At 43.6% G+C, this 16,016-nt stretch overlaps 1 protein-coding gene across 5 annotated transcripts in view; it reads left to right on the top strand.

Annotated features, from left to right (window-relative positions):
- The first annotated feature begins 307 nt into the window (after positions 1-307).
- SCUBE2 (signal peptide, CUB domain and EGF like domain containing 2) overlaps positions 308-16,016 on the top strand; it is a 63,897-nt gene continuing 48,188 nt past the window's right edge. For 2 of the 5 annotated variants that reach the window (XM_048854873.2, XM_048854876.2), the window contains exons 1-4: positions 308-519; positions 3,886-4,008; positions 9,819-9,944; positions 13,064-13,198. In XM_048854873.2, coding sequence (XP_048710830.1) covers positions 414-519; positions 3,886-4,008; positions 9,819-9,944; positions 13,064-13,198 — 490 coding nt within the window. In that variant the 5' untranslated portion in view covers positions 308-413. Of the gene's footprint in view, positions 520-839; positions 1,007-1,130; positions 3,334-3,885; positions 4,009-9,818; positions 9,945-13,063; positions 13,199-16,016 lie in introns of those variants that run through there. The other 3 variants (XM_075129402.1, XM_048854874.2, XM_048854875.2) reach the window with 3 other exon arrangements.

Here is a 16,016-nt window from a genome sequence, read left to right as displayed (position 1 = left end):
GCCTGTGGCTGCTTGCAGGTGTTGCTGGGGTGGGGTATTTGTGTGTGTGTGTGTGGGTGGGGGGGGGGGTATCTGCAGGTGGGGGACAGTTGTGTCTATGTGTGCCCACAGGGTGTGTGTGTGTGTGTGTGTGAGAGACACACACACACCCCCGTAGGCAGAGCGCTGGGAGGGAGGCAGTGCAGGCTCCTCTCTCAGGGTGACTGGCTGCGGAGTGGCCCATGAGAGGAATGAGGGGGAGACCCCGCGGCCAGCCCCTCTGCGCCCCCTCCCCACGGCGCGCGGCAGCAGGAGCGGGGCGCGAGGCGGGCGTCAGTGTCAGTGCCAGGCAGGCTGGGCGCCCGCCGCCACCTCCCCCCCGCTCCTCCTCCTCCTCGTGCGGGACGCGCCAGGCCCCGGCGGCCGCGCGATCGATGGGGTCCGGCCGCCGCTGCTCCGCCGGGGCGGCGCTGCTGCCCCCGCTGCTGCTGCTGCTGCTGCTGCGGGGACAGGTCCGCGCCGCCGGGCTGCTCCTGCCCGGTGAGTGACCCAGCCCAGTGTCCGGGTTCGTTCCGTGCGTGGCCGGGCCCCGCTAACGCAGCCCGGCTGCCCTGCGCCGCCCGGGGCGTCTGATGCTGACAGCAGACGGGTCCTGCTGCCTCCAGACCTGGACAGCGCCGTTCGCTCTTTGCCTCGCCCCCCGAAACCGGCTGCTGGCCCGGCCTGAGTCCGCAAACACTTGCGCGCCTGCTTAACTTTACTCCCCGGTGGGACATGGGGGGGGAGGGGGTGGAATGAGCGGGACTTAACAGGGGGGAGGGAAGTTAAGGCTCAGGCCCCTCGCTGCCAGTGCTCAGCACCTGCGAAGATCAGGGCACTGCTGGAGGGGTTTGTTTCTTAATATTGGCTTTGATCCACTACTTTAAGCCTGTGTGGAGTAGTCCCAGTGACTGCTCACATGTCGAAAGTGACACTTGGATGCAGTGCGGTTGTAGTCCCGTGAGTCCCTGGATGCTGGAGAGACAAGGTGGGTGAAATACTCCCTTTCGTTGGACCAACTTCTGTTATTGTCCCTGGGCATTTAGTGCACTGGATTAGGTATACCAAATTGTGATGGCCGGGTGTAGGATCCATAGATCCTGAAAGGTGTGCTGGGGTGGGGGTGTTGGTTCAATAAAAGATATTATCTCCTCACCCACCTTGAGTTACACTTGCTCTTTCAGTCCTTTGCTGCTATTATTTTTAGAAATGGGCTTGAATCGACCTCCAGCTCTAAAGCATCCTTGGAAGATGGGGATTGTTCAGAAATGGGACTGAACTTCACAGTTATTATTTTTATCTGTAGTGGTTTCAATTGGGAAAAACATAGTTTTATTTTATTTTAAAAAAATCTCTCATTTCTGAACAGGGTGCTGGACAAATCCTAGATGAATACAGTATTTACATAGCACCACAGAGGTGGCTGGCACTTTTCAAACATATGAGATTATTAAATGAAAAATAATTTATCTGAATTAAAATGTGCAAACTTTGTGGACTGTTAGGTTGCTTTAGTTGGTTTATAAGATGGACAGTGGTAAATATTTCTGTGACTGAACTTTTATTATGATGGTGGTGATTATTTTAAAGTTTTGTTTCCCCACTAGGAATCCTTCAAATAGCAAAATTAATATCAAAGAAATAAAACAGATGTTTAGTGTTTTTGAAAAAATCTAGAAGTACAAGGTTGATGTATCACAGTCTAAACAATGTTCTATTAAATGTGGAATAAACCTAATAATTCTTCATGCATCTTCCTCCTCCGCAGCAGTTTCACTGCCAAGTTTAAGACTGCAGCGTTTGCTCTTAGTTTTCTTCCCCAGAGCCTCTCTTTCCAGCTCAGACTACATTCAGTAGGAGCAGAAATCTCACCAATGTGTACAGTAACTTTAAATCAACTTTCATTCTGCAATATACACTAATGCTGCTTTTTCACTCCCATTCTTCATGTGCATTCTGGAGATCAAAGGAATTAATAATAATAATGTTAAAAAACCCTAAAAACCTGAACCAACCACTATGGACAAGGCACAGTATCTGTTTGACATTTATGCATTTTAGTTTTAAGAGAAAAACACTCTTGAATGTGTCCTCCATGTGACAGTGCTCTCCATAGACAGGTACATCTACAAACATCCCAGTGTGTAGACAGATACATGGACAAAGAGAGTGGGAGTAGTTACTTTGAAATAATGCATGAACTTAATTTATACACATTTAAGGTTTGTTGACAACTGATCTCCTCCATCCCATACCATTTTTCTGTCTCAGTGCTGTACATCCATATCTAATTGAAGGTCTTCTGGTAATTCCTCTCACCTCCAGAACCTTCTTTGCTGACCACTCCCAAGACTTGAAAGCTTCCCTTATAATGGTTTTTCCTTATCCTGTCCCAAGATCCCACCTTCTGCTAATCTCGCCACCCCAGCATTGGTCTTCCCCTCATTTCCTGATGATCTTGATCAGAGGTATTTGTAGGGCATCCATCACTATTATCTAGACCAAAGATTTGCAATCTCTGTTCAATGGGTCATTGAGGTTCAGCAGCGTATTTGATCATGGCGTGTTGAGCCGGTTGGTCGTATGATGCTGGCCTGTTGTCTTGTTCCCTGCTGCTAAACTGCTTTAAAAGAAGCTAAAACCATATTAATATTCTTCCTCATAAGCAATTGCTCTAGTTATTACGGGATGTGAGGTGATATGTGGAAGGAGAAGGAGATCAGTGCGATTGACTCCTGGGACACCTTCTCTTCCATTCATAATCTCTCTGTTACAATGTGATCCACATTGGGGAGGAAGGAGAAGAAGGGGGAAAGCTTGGGTACTTACGATATAGCCACCAAATACTGTATTAAGACTCAAGGAGGACCTCCGCTTCTGCTGATTTGTCTGCAGTCTCAGATCCTTCCAGTCTATGACTTCCTTTCCTACAGAACTGCCTTTTCCACTGATCTCCTTCCCCTTGACCATTCATGGGAACTCATTCTGTTTGTGCTGATTTGCATCTTTTTCTGCTGCCCTAGAAACTCGTGTTCTGATGATGTCTTCCCCTCCCTGTCACTCTTCTTTGATGGCCATCTACAACTCCTCCTTCATATCCAGGAATTCCTCTTTTGCTGATCTTTCTTATTCCTCGCTCCCCCTGCACTGAAGTTTCCAGCTGGATGTTTTAGCTGTGTACACTTCGTGCTTCTTGAAAGGTGACTGCGTGCTGTGTGTTTCAGCAACATTGCTCACCAGATGTGACTTTCACTTTTTATTTAAAAAAGCTAATTTGGGAGCAATAAAAACACTTGAATAACCATCTGTTTAATGGTAAGTAAAAGTTTGGCATGTCTGGGGTTGTGATTTTGAAACTCTTGACTGAGTGAGTGTTCATTTTTTGTGAGACCTTTTTGTTAGTTTAAAGAATGTCATGCTTCCTAAGAGTGAGGTCACAGGCTTGAAATGTGATTTTTTTCAATAACTAGTGGTTTGGGGGTCTATAGATTAATGCTGTCTGTATGTGTGTCTGATTCTTAGCTCCATACAGAGACACAGGGTCGTATTTTCTGCTGCTGTTAATACAGTACAGTATAACTCCATGGAGTTACACCGATTTACAGCACCTGAAGATCTTGCCCATAATGTTTAAATGCAGATACTGGTGCAAATGTATGCATATACACAATCACGCAAGCTTGTGCTAATACACACACATCCACACATACAACCATCATGCAAGCATGTCTCGTGTGGGTCTCTTTCTTGCACATGCATGTGCATGTGCACATACATGCACGTGACCATTCAGCAACCAACCAAACATTCTCATGTTGCACCTTCTGACATCTCTCATGAATCTGTTTGTTTGTTTTTTTTAAACAGATGTGGATGAGTGTGCCCAAGGGACTGATGACTGTCATCCAGATGCTATTTGTCAAAACATTCCAAAGCTGTACAAGTGCACATGCAAACTGGGTTACAGCGGTGAAGGGAAAACGTGTGAAGGTAAATTGACTGCAGTAATACACACTGCTTCGGCCGTAGTGTGTGTGTGCCAGACACAATCCTATTGCCATTTGCTGGTTAACTCATAGGACTGCAAAAGGGATTCATGGGAACATTTGTGACAAGCTGTTGACTCCTCATGTCATATATGTTGCCCAGGAATCTGATATATTCCAAACTTAATTATATATTTGTGTGAGATTTTAAAAAACCACCATCTTAAAAAGACAACAAATGCAGCCACTACTTCTGTCCAGCTCCTTAGATTTACTTTAGCTATAGAGTTATGGGCAGTATCCTTTTGAAAAGCCCTGGCTTGGAAGAGGCGAGATCGTGCCTTATTTCTACTGTGAATTTGTCTAGCTTCAACTTCTAGCCGATGAATCTTGTTGTACCTTTGTCTGCTAGTGTGAAGAGCCCTCAATTTCAAAATTGCTGTTCTGCACATAGATACCTATGTACTGTGACCAAGTCACCCCTTAACCTTTTCTTCATTAAACTGAATAGACTGAGCTCCTTGAGTCTATCACTATAGACTCATATGGCATATTTTCCAATCCTTCAGTCCTTCTTGTGGCTCTTTTCTGAACCTTTTCTAATTTATTAACATCCTTCTGGACTTGTGGACACAAGAACTGGACACAGTATTCCAGTAGCAGTTCCAAACACAGAGGTAAGATAACCTTCCTACTTAGGGTGACCAGGTGTTCGGTTTTAAACTGGAACACCCGGTTGAAAAGGGATCCTGGTGGCTCCAGTCAGCACAGCTGACCAGGCTGTTGACTGTCCGATTGGGGCTGTCTCGCCACGGGGCTGGCAGGCTCCCTGCTAGCCTCCGCGCCGCGCGGCTCCTGGGAAGCAGCCGGCATGTTCCCCCTCTAGCTCCCACGTGTAGGGGCAGCCAGGGGGTTTCGCATGCTGTCTCCGCCCCAGGCACCGCCTCCGCAGCCCCCATTGGCTGGGAATCATGGCCAATGGAAGCTGCCGGTCAGCACCTGTGGATGGGGCAGTGCACAGAGCCACCTGGCCATGTCTCTGTGTAGGAGCCAGAGGGGGGATATGCTGGCTGCTTCTGGGAGCTGCTTGAGGTAAGCTCTCCCTGGAGCTCACACCCCTGATCCCCTCCCGGGCCGCAGCCCCCTGCCCCAGCCTTGATCTGCCTCCCACCCTCTGAACCCCTCAATCCCAGCCCGGAGCCCCCTCCCATACTCCAAACCCCTCATCCCTGGCCCCACCACAGAGCCCGCACCCCCAGCCCTCACACCCCCCTGCACCCCAACCCCCTACCCCAGTCCAGAGCCCCCTCCCACATTCTGAATCCCTCAGACCCAGCCCAGAGCCCCCTCCTGCACCCCTCATCCCTGGCCCCACATCAGAGCCCACACCCCCAGACAGAGCCCTCACCTCCTCTGCACTCCAACCCCCTGCCCCAGCCTGGATCCCCCTCCCACACCCCAAACCCCTCATTTCTGGCCCCACTCCAGAACCCGCGCCCTCAGCCCAGAGCCAGTACCTCCTCCCACACCCCAACCCTCTGCCTCAGCCCGGAGCCCCCTCTCATACTCCAAACCCGTCATCCCTGGCCCCACCCCAGAGCCTGCAGGCACACCCCCAGCTGGAGCCCTCCCTCCTTCCCACACCCCAACTTCATGAGCGAGTGAGTGATGGTGGGGTGAGCAAGCGACGGGGGGTGGGGGGAAATGGAGTGAGTGGGGGTGGGCCTCAGTGAACGGGCAGGGCATGGGAGGGGCCTCGGAGGAGGGGCGGGGCAGGGGGTGCGGCAGGGGTGTTCAGTTTTGTGCGAGTAGAAAGTTGGCAACCCTATTCCTACTAGAGATTTTCCTGGTCATACATCCAAGGATTGAATTAACCCTTTTGACCATGGCGTCACACTGGGAGTTTGTGTTCAGCTGATTAGCCACCATGACCCCTAAAATCCTTTTTTGGAGTTACTGCTTCCCAAGATAGAGTCTCCCATTGTGTAAGCATGGTCTGCATTCTTTGTTCCTAGATGTATAAGTTCCACCCTGTAAGTTTCAAGGTGTTTACCATAAAGGCAGGCTGGCCATTGACAATACATGGGAACAAATATAGCATTGATTCATTTAAAAGAAGTATTAGTTTCTTGCAGTTAGGGCTAAAGGTTTGTGCCTCAGGCTGAGTTGAAGCTGGTTTCAGCAATGCATGTGTAAGTTTGAAACTGGGGCAAAATCATGCTTGTCTGAACAATATCACAGAGTTATTAAAGTTCTAGTGAGAAAACGGTTTTGGCCAAGTCTAGGCACAGTAGGGGCCTGATCCAGCTCTGCTTATGTCAGTATGACTCTTTCCATTTTCTTCTATGGTAGCTGGATTGGGTCCATAAAAAGCAGAAACTTTAGCACCTGCTGTATTTCTTTGCTTCTTCTGTTCTATTTATCATATTTCTAAAAAGGGAAACAGTAATAAGAAGCCTAGCTTCAAAGCAGGGAGTCACTTACATTACAGTCATGTGTATGAGGGCCTTAGAAACATAAGAACTGCCAGATTGGATGAAACCAGTGGTCCATCTAATCCAGTATCCTACTTCTGACAGTCGCCCCACCAACTGCTCCAGGGGAAGGGGAAAGAAACCTTGCAATAGACAGAGTTATTTTTTGAATCCTGCTTGGTCTTACTTATGTATTGTGGAAGGAGTTCCACAGGCCAATTGCATGTTATATGAAAATATATTTCTTTGTATTCATTTTGAATTTCATTGAGTATCCCCTTGGTCTTTTGTTCAGAGACAGGGTGAATAGAAGTTCCCAGACTATCTTTTCTATCCCAATTGTTATTTTATATACCTTTTATCATGTCACCTTGTATTCATCTCCTCTTTAAGGCAAACACAACCCAACTTTTCAATTTCTCTTTATGTGTGGGTTTTTCTATATCCCTACTCATTCTTGTCATCTGGCTAGGAACTCACTCTATTTCTTTTATAGCCTTTTTCAGATGGCATGTCCAGAACTGACCATAGTATTCCAGTATGCCATTAATTTAGAGAATGTCATTATAATAGTTTCTCTGTTATTATCGATCCTATTATCAGCCAGCAATATATTGGCAGCATAGCAATGATAACTAGGATGGATCACAAAATCTAAAAAAATTACAAGAAAAATTTCAACGTCATTTTCTGTTTCACACGTTTTCACCCATTTTTTGTTTTCTGTTTTTGAAAAATTTAATCACTTTTTAATTAAAATATTTCTCAAAATGTTATCAGAATGGTTAGTGAAATTTTGCATGTACCAAGAAACCTGGATTTTGATAAACAAAAAAAATCTCTGACCAAACTGATGGTTTTGCTTAAAATTTTAATTAAAAATGGTGCAAAAAATATTAACTTTTTCTCACTGTTTTGGGCTTCGCAGTGGGTGAAATCCTGTCTTCCTTGAAGGCAACTGCAAAACTCCCATTAACATCTGTGGAGCCAGGATTTTACATGGCAGTTTTTGGTTTTGGGAAGGAGGGGGGAGAAGAACACACCCACCCACCCTGTGTCCATGACAAATTCATCCCAAGGGGGCACATGTACCTACTGAGTTATTAAGGTATTTTTATAATGAGCAGCTTCTTTAAAACATAGTTAGGCAGTGAAACATTGGGGGCTAAGTCTTAATTCCTGTTGAAGTTCTTAGTGCCTCTCAGAAAGTACAGAATGTGTTTTAGGATTGGGCTTTTGGACCCTAAAATGAGAAAAGCCAACCTGGGCCCCTCAGATGACACAAGGGTGGCAGAGTGCACTTGCTATAGCTAAGGCCAAATTTTTCACCTACAATTAGTCACCTATATCTATATTTGAGCATGTACTAATAAGTGTCCTGATTCCCAAAGGCTTCAGTGAGCACTGTAGATGGTGAGTGCCTTGGAAAACCTGGCTACGGTAGATTTAGGTATGTAAATGTGAATTTAGGGAGCCTTTGTTAGGGACCCATGTTTGAAAAATTTCACCTTAATGTTTTGGGGTAACTGCTACCATAGATGAAGCTCTAGTGGCTAGAGCTCAGGAGACCTGGGTTCTGTTCTTGGATTTGCCACTAACTTACTGTATGACCTTGGGCCGGTATAGTTATAGTGGTCCAACCCCTCAGTGTAAATACAATTATATCAGCATAAAGGTGCTTTATACTGTTATGGCTATTGCCTTACAGGGGTTGTACAGGTATAACTGTTATGGTAAAAAACCAAAACAGACTAACACACACACAAAAAAAAAAACACCCAAATCCCAGCCCTCACTGTAATAGGTGCACTGGTAAAAAAAAACTGTATAAAGACCAGACCTAAATCATTTAGGCGCATGAGTGTTGTGGTCCAAAGTCACTATATTGTTTTTGAAAATCTCACCCTTAGAAATCCTTAGGTGAAAATAACTGTGTAAGCTCTCATAGTATTATTAATAGTGTAACAAGCATCATAGGATGTCTGGGAAAAGCAGAGATTGGTCCAAACCAAAAACCTGGATCCACCCCCCCAAACTTTCATGATGGCAGAGGATTTAGGAATTGAAGCCTGGATCTGAATTTAGCACCAACTCTTTCTCTCTATTTTGGGTCAAACCAGAACCCTAGGATTAAACATACTGAACATTAAGGGATTCAAAATCTGTATCTGGATGTTGTGGCTTTGACCCATCTTTAGTCTAAAAGCTGTATTTGAAACTTTTGTCTGACTGTAAAAGGCTTTGGGTATTGTCCCTATCTCTTTCCCTCAGTGCCCTAACCATGCAGGTGAAATTCTGCCCTGTGCAAACAGATGGGCAGCAGAAGAAGTACCACCTCAGAGTGTCAGTGGGATTTTGAAGATGTGCACAGGCAAATTTCATCGTATGAGCTGAGTCCCAGATGCACCAATGGTGTTAGGAGTTTTGCTGTTGATTGAAATGGGGAAAAGATCATTCGTTGGTTTGTTTGTGTCTTTTAAATCAAAGCTTCTAGTGTGTGATTAGTTTATTTTGCTTAAGGAGTATTATGCTAGAGATTGTTTTCTAGTACAAACATGAGCAAGATGAAGTCCTACATATTCAGTTTCTTTATTTAGAAAACAAACAAAGTGTTGGTCATTTATCATTTCATTTGAAGTATCAAAAAAAAAAAAGGTGATTTAGGGCCAATGTTTAGATTGGGTGTTAACAGTTTTTAGAAAATATGTCAGATAGAATCGTATGAAAATGTTTTTTAAATTAAAGCTGTTTATTTGGTTTAAACATTCCCTTGCAGTATTTGCAACCTAAGCATTGCAGCTTTATGCTAGTGCTTGAGAATCAGAAGCTAAATTGACTCATGCATTTTAATAATCAAAACCGAGTCAAATGCAAAGTGAACAGACAACTTGAAATGGTAAATTAGATAGTTAAAATTCTTTCCATTTTAATAATGAGAGTATTGTGATGAATGCAGGTAAGGAAATTTATCATTTTTTAAAAATATGCAGTTTGATTCTCCCTCAAATTGATTCTATGTCAGTGTGACTTCAATGGATTTAATCCTGATTTACATCAGCATAAAACAGAGGAGAATCAGATCCATGATTTTTAATCTAACATCTTTTTTAATAAGCAGCTTTAGAAAGCTTAAAACTATACTGTAACACTGGTTGGGAATCCTAATGCATCTTGTCATTTTTCAGAAACATTGAACAAATAATGTGTTAAGTATAGTTCATTTGCAAAACAATGATGATTTAAGAGAGCAATTACTGTTCATATTTATACAATCATGTCAGGACCTGTCTATGCCAAACCAAGAAGCATTAATCAGATTGACTTTTGCTTTATCCCTCAGACATTGATGAATGTGATAATGACTTCAATGGAGGCTGTGTACATGAATGTTTCAACATTCCAGGCAATTATCGCTGCACTTGTTATGATGGCTTCATGTTGGCTCACGATGGCCATAATTGTCTCGGTAAGGAACATGCTTGCTAACATTGCAAATATTGATGCTAATATATCCCTTTTTAATTTTGTGAAAGTAAAAAGCCTGTGATTCCTGGATGCTGTGTTAGATAAGATGTCTTAACAAGAATGATACATATTAGACACAGGAATTCCAGGATTTGACATTTCAGTCTCTGTGTGACTGCTCTGTTGCTCAGTTTCCCCATCTGTAAAATGGGGGATAATACTGACACACTTTTCGTAACCGCTTTGAGTTCTTTGGATTAAAAATTGAAAAGTATCCTTCATTATTCTTTTAACATGTTTCTTTAGGGAAACTTTAATAAATTGATCTGTTTAATACTAAGAACATTTTCTATTTTTTGGAAGTGTTAATTTAGGGTCCATGCCCAGCCATGTGTTGGGGTTGGGAGAAAGGAATCCTTTCTCCAGGTAATGGAGGAGCTATGCCTCACCCTCCCATTTATGTATCTTATATGGGCCCCATTTCTGTACTATCTGAGCACCTCACAATCTCTAATGTATTTGTCCTCACAATACCCATATGAGGTAGGGGAGTCCGATTGGCTCCATCTTACCATTGGGGAACCAAAGTACAGGAAAGGTAAGTGACTTGCTCAAGGTTATCTGGGAAGTCTGTGGTGAAGCAGGGAATTAAACCCAATTTTTCCTGAATCCCAACCATTGCATCACCCTTCTGCTCTGTGGGTTTGGCGGTAACTGTGGCTCCTGCTTGCTGCTACGTGGTGGGCCATGATTGGTGGAACCGTGTAGTGGGTCTCCCTTCACACAAATGTGTGGACCTCTGTGCACCCCCTACAAATACTGCTCATCACTGCCTGAGCAGTGGGGCCATCACTGGGTAAGTTACCTCAGGAGATTTCCACTCCTGTTGGGGAAGGGACTTGCCCCCATTGCAGAATTTGAAGACTGTTGTGAGCCTTGCAAGGGTATGAGATATTTCAGATTACCACACAGTGTTTTAGTAATGGGACTAGGCCTCTATTAAATATTTAGGGCAAGATCCTCACCTGGTGTAATTTGGCATAGCTGCTTTGTCTTCATTGGAACTACATCAGTTTACATCAGCTAAGGGTCTGGCCCGTAGACAAAGTCATGTCTGTTGGTGTGTAAATGGGAGAGGATGGGGAAGGCACTAAGTCTCAAGGGCTGCACTACCAAACCCTTGCATATGCCAAAGCTGGGTAGCCATATAGTCTGGGCAGAAGCAACTGAACGATTTATTGATGCTTTTTAATATTAGGAAGAGTGTCTTATCCTCTCTCACACTTATTTAAACACTCAAGTAGAGTTCCATGAGGTTCACATTAAGGATACTCAACTGTGTGAGCACCTGACCTCTTTAATAAGGCAATAAAGGGGCATATTCTCTCTCCATACAAAGAACTCCTCTAGCACATGAATACATCTGATCATATTCTGATCTTAGTAATTTCACTGGAGATACCTTGAATGTACACAGCTATAACTGAGGACAGAAACTGGCCCACTGTTGTGTTAATATAGGGTTTCTCATTATTGCTTGGCTGGTTGTTTTGAAAAGAACAACATTATTGATGCAATGGTTCAGAGGGCGGGGAGCATATAAAGGATAATATGGACTTTAAAACAATGAAGTTCAAATCACAGACCTCCTAATTTTGAGTGTTCCTTTGAAGATCTGATTTAAAATTAAAATAGATATTTTGACATGCAGCAAATTTGGCTTCATTTTCAGTTAAACTGTTTACTTACTTAGTTCATGCCACTTTTTTGTTAACTAAGCCGCATCTGTATTCCTGAAGACATGATATGTGTGGCTGGATTTTAGCTGAACAGACAATTACTTTTTGGAGAGAGAAGACAATATTCCATTATTTTGTCATGATCCACAAAGCAGAAACATTTTCTGGAGTTTCAAATCCACAGTACTGGAGAGTCTTGGTGGTTGTTTCAATACTGATTCCTTAGATTCAGATCACTGTCGAACTACTAAAATTAACTGTTTCTATTAAGACTGAGACATCTAGACCTCTTGGAACATAATTTTTATCTTCATTCTTTTCTATGATCATGTTGCGGTGCTAAATCCATCTTGGTTTAGGTACTCAGGTTGGCCCAGTGGTTTCAAGGGAACTTAAATCTATCGCAGTGTTTGATTTCACTTGTTGGTAAGAACACAATGGCTTCTTCCTGTTTTTAGGAACTATTTTATGAAAAAATGTTAAATACTCATTTAAAAAATCTTAGCCCTAGTACTGTAGCAGTGAGCAGAGTGGGGAGAACATGATGCACCAAATGCGGTTACATAGGAGCAAATGAGAGCAGAATTTTGCCATGACACTTTTATGGCCTGTTTTCCTGGGTGTCGAGCATCCATAACTCCCACTGAAATCAATGAGAGCTGTTGGTGCCCAGTCCTTCTGAAAATCAGACCTGTAAGGTTTATACTATAGCAAGAGGCTACAGAAAGCTTAAATCAGTGATGAGTAAAATTCAAAAGGCTTGGAGGTTCAGATGAACACTTCAGTGTTCAGGGACTTAGCTGGAGCTTTTCTACTCTTTGTATCTCTTGGTTCTGCCAAATTAGATATATATCTGCAAGAACAGACTTTCTCCTGAGGTTCCCCATACTTCCTGCCTCTGGTGAGGCCATAAATGTTACAAGATCAGCATTCCTTAAACTATTTCGGTAACTTTTGCTTCTGTCCCTGGCCACAACCCGGAAATACAGAAGCAGCCACAAAATAAGAGACAATGAGGTGAAATGAGGAGGTGGAGGATAATTAATCAGACATTCTTAAACTTCAGAAAAGACCTAGCATTTGGCTTGTAGTTTGGGTGAAGGTTCCGTGTGATGATGCAAATTGTATCCAAATTGGGTTACCTGTCTGTCGCTTGAACCTGAGTCTGAGGTTTTTAATAATTTTCTCTTCCTCTATCTCTGTCTCAGAATGAAAATCTTCTTTAAATGCCCTGATCTATAGACCCACTGAGGCTTTGGTCAAACATCTATTTTTAATCTATACTAGTTGCACACTTTGAGATCAACCTCCGGGCAAGGATTTATAGCAGTGACAGTAAATGCAGCTGTGCAGATACAAATCCAGTCTCTTTATTTTTCAGATACGGATGAATGCATGTTCAACAACGGTGGTTGCCAGCACCTTTGTGTCAATACCGTGGGGAGCTATGAGTGTCGTTGTAAGGCAGGGTTCTTCCTGAGTGACAACCAGCACACATGCATTCACCATTCCGAAGGTACTGGTTCTTTCCTTCCAAACAGTGAGCAGAAACTTCTTATGGGAGCACATAGCAGACTCTTAAGCATTTTCACAAACATTTAGAGTTCTCTTCAACAAGAGAAGAGGTTCATTGTTTGCCTGCCCCAGAGGGTATGTCTGCACTGCAACAAGACACCTGTGGCTGGCCCTGGTCAGATGATGGGCTCATGGTGGTTGGACTGTGGGGCTATAAAATTGCAGTGTACATGTTGGGCTGGAGACTGGGTTCTGGTCCCTCCCACCTTGCGGGAATTCTTCAGTCAACGTAGTTATTGCCTCTTGGAGAGGTGGATTACCTACACCAATGGGAGAACTGCTCCTGTCAGCATAAGTAGTGTCTACACTGAAGTGCTACAGTGACACGGCTGTGCTGCTGTAGCATTTTAAGTGTAGACTTACCCAGAATACTCCTGACTTCAGGGGGGCTCTGCAGACAGCCCTCATGCTATCCATTGTAGAATCAGAGCCTGGAACGCTGTCAAATGAGATGACTTTGCCATGGGAGAGAGAGAGTCCATTTTCCTTTGTATTTCCTCACCAAGATGAATGGTTCCTTCCCCCCTCTGAACTCTAGGGTACAGATGTGGGGACCTGCATGAAAACCCCCCTAAGCTTATTTTACCCGCTTAGGTTAAAACTTCCCCAAGGTACAAACTATTTTATCTTTTGCCCCTGGACTTTATAGCTGCCACCACCAAGCGTCTAATAAATATATAAAAGGGAAAGAGCCCGCTTGGAAACGTCTTTCCCCCCAAAATCCTCCCAAACCCTACACCCCCTTTCCTGGGGAAGGCTTGATAAAAATCCTCACCAATTTGCATAGGTGAATACAGACCCAAACCCTTGGATCTTAAGAACAATGAAAAAGCAATCAGGTTCTTAAAAGAACAATTTTAATTGAAGAAAAAGTAAAAGAATCACCTCTGTAAAATCAGGATGGTAAATACCTTACAGGGTAATCAGATTCAAATTTGGATACTGTCTGATGGATCGAAAGGCAAAATCAGTTGTTTTAACGCATGTCTGTACCTGATCCCTGGTGGAGAGCTCTTCCCTCTTTCTCTGTCTCTTCTTTAGTAAGTCTTGAAAAGAATTCTGCCTTCCCCATTTGTCCTGTTCCAGCAGGAGTAACAACTTCTTTCCCCTCATTCTTCATTGTATCTTTTCCATTTCCTCCCCAAATTCTCTCCCAGGATCCATTGTCTTGCTGCTCTTGTTCTCCTCCGTTTTGCTGTCTCTTTCCCCTTCACCTGCTTCCTCATTTTTGGTTGACTGATTCCCCATATTCCATGACACTAAAGCTGGTCAAACATTTGTTGTCAAAACATTTATGTTTGCCAAAAAAGGGTGGTTTTGACCAAAAAGTAATTTTTTTCTGAAAATTTTAATTTTGGTTGACAATTTCTGCTTTTTCATCGAAAAACTGGAAGTGAAAAACCAATACCTTTTCAGTAGAAATTTTCTTTTCAAGTCAAATTTTTCACTTTTGTGGAAACCAATAATTTTTTTTTTACCAAAAACCTCATATTTTTACCTAAAATGCTTTGAGAATACCAACATTTTTTCAGATTTCAGTTTTTCATTGAAAACCCCAAAAATTTTAAACTGCCTCTCCATGGTTACCTATTTTCCATCTCCCCCTTCTTCTTTTTTTCTTCTACCCCATGATGGAGCCTCACCTCTCTCTTCTTCTGTACATGTAATCTCTTCTGTGCCCATACTTCACTTTATCCCTGTCCCCTATTTCTCTGACCCTCCTCCCATTTCTCTTTCTCTTTCTTCCTCCCCTGACATTTGTACCCACCTCCCTTAGCCTACTTCTATAATAAGGAAAAATAGTCATGTATTTAGGGCACAGGATTCAGATACAGGAGATCTGAGTTCATTTTCCTGCTTTGCCACAGATTTCCTGTGTAGTTTTGAGGAAGCACTCAATCTCCCTGTACTTCAGTTTGCCATCTGTAAGAGCACTTCCCTACCTCCTAGGGGTGTTCTGAGGATAAATCTGTTGATGTTTGTGGACTCTCTGATTCTGCGGTGATGTGGTTCGTATAAGCAGCTTAACAGAGTAAGGAGGTTGTGGAGGTGGGCAGGAGTCCTGGCCTGTGGATAGAATGAGAAGGCAACTGAGTGGCTATTCTGTTGCTCCAGCTGATTTGCATGTTGAGGTTGACTTGGATTATTAGCTTCCTGGAATCCATCCTCCCTCATCTGCTGTGCTCCACATTGTCTGGCTCAGGTCTGTGAGCTGGAACACTGCAGGAGTTTTTAGAGGCAATAGTCAGGTGTGATAGTTATCTACTGTAGTGGGGTGGATCAAGAGCAGTGTGGTGCTCCAGATGGTTCTCTGGCTCTGTTTAAGCCTTGTGTAGGTCAGCTGGGCTCATAGCCTCCCACTGAGTTGTGCACAATCATAAGTTTTCCTTGACTACATGCCCTGGATTTATTCCTCTTCAGCTGTAAGCGACAGAACAAATGCTTTGTGAGGACATTGCATCAGTAATAGCGATAAATCACTTGCCTACCTATGGCTTTTCTCTTTGTTGTTTAATTTGCTTCATAATACCTGTTAGGGGGCTTATTCCTTCACCCACTTCCTTCCCTGGTCCTTCTCGCATGAACAGAGAGCAACAATACCCAAAGTCCAAAGGTGCAAACAATTCGATGTTTATTGGGGTGAACTTCCAGCAAGCATGATTCCAGTTTCCTTCCTTAGTGTCCCCCTGCCCAGCTCTGACACCACAGAGCCTTACACCTGTGTCCCTGTTCCCATTCCTGCCCTTAGCCAAACATGA

This window comes from Caretta caretta, chromosome 6 (genome assembly GCF_965140235.1).
Source record: "Caretta caretta isolate rCarCar2 chromosome 6, rCarCar1.hap1, whole genome shotgun sequence".
In the NCBI taxonomy this organism is placed as follows: Eukaryota; Metazoa; Chordata; order Testudines; family Cheloniidae; genus Caretta; species Caretta caretta.
This window is presented reverse-complemented; position numbering and strand designations above follow the sequence as displayed.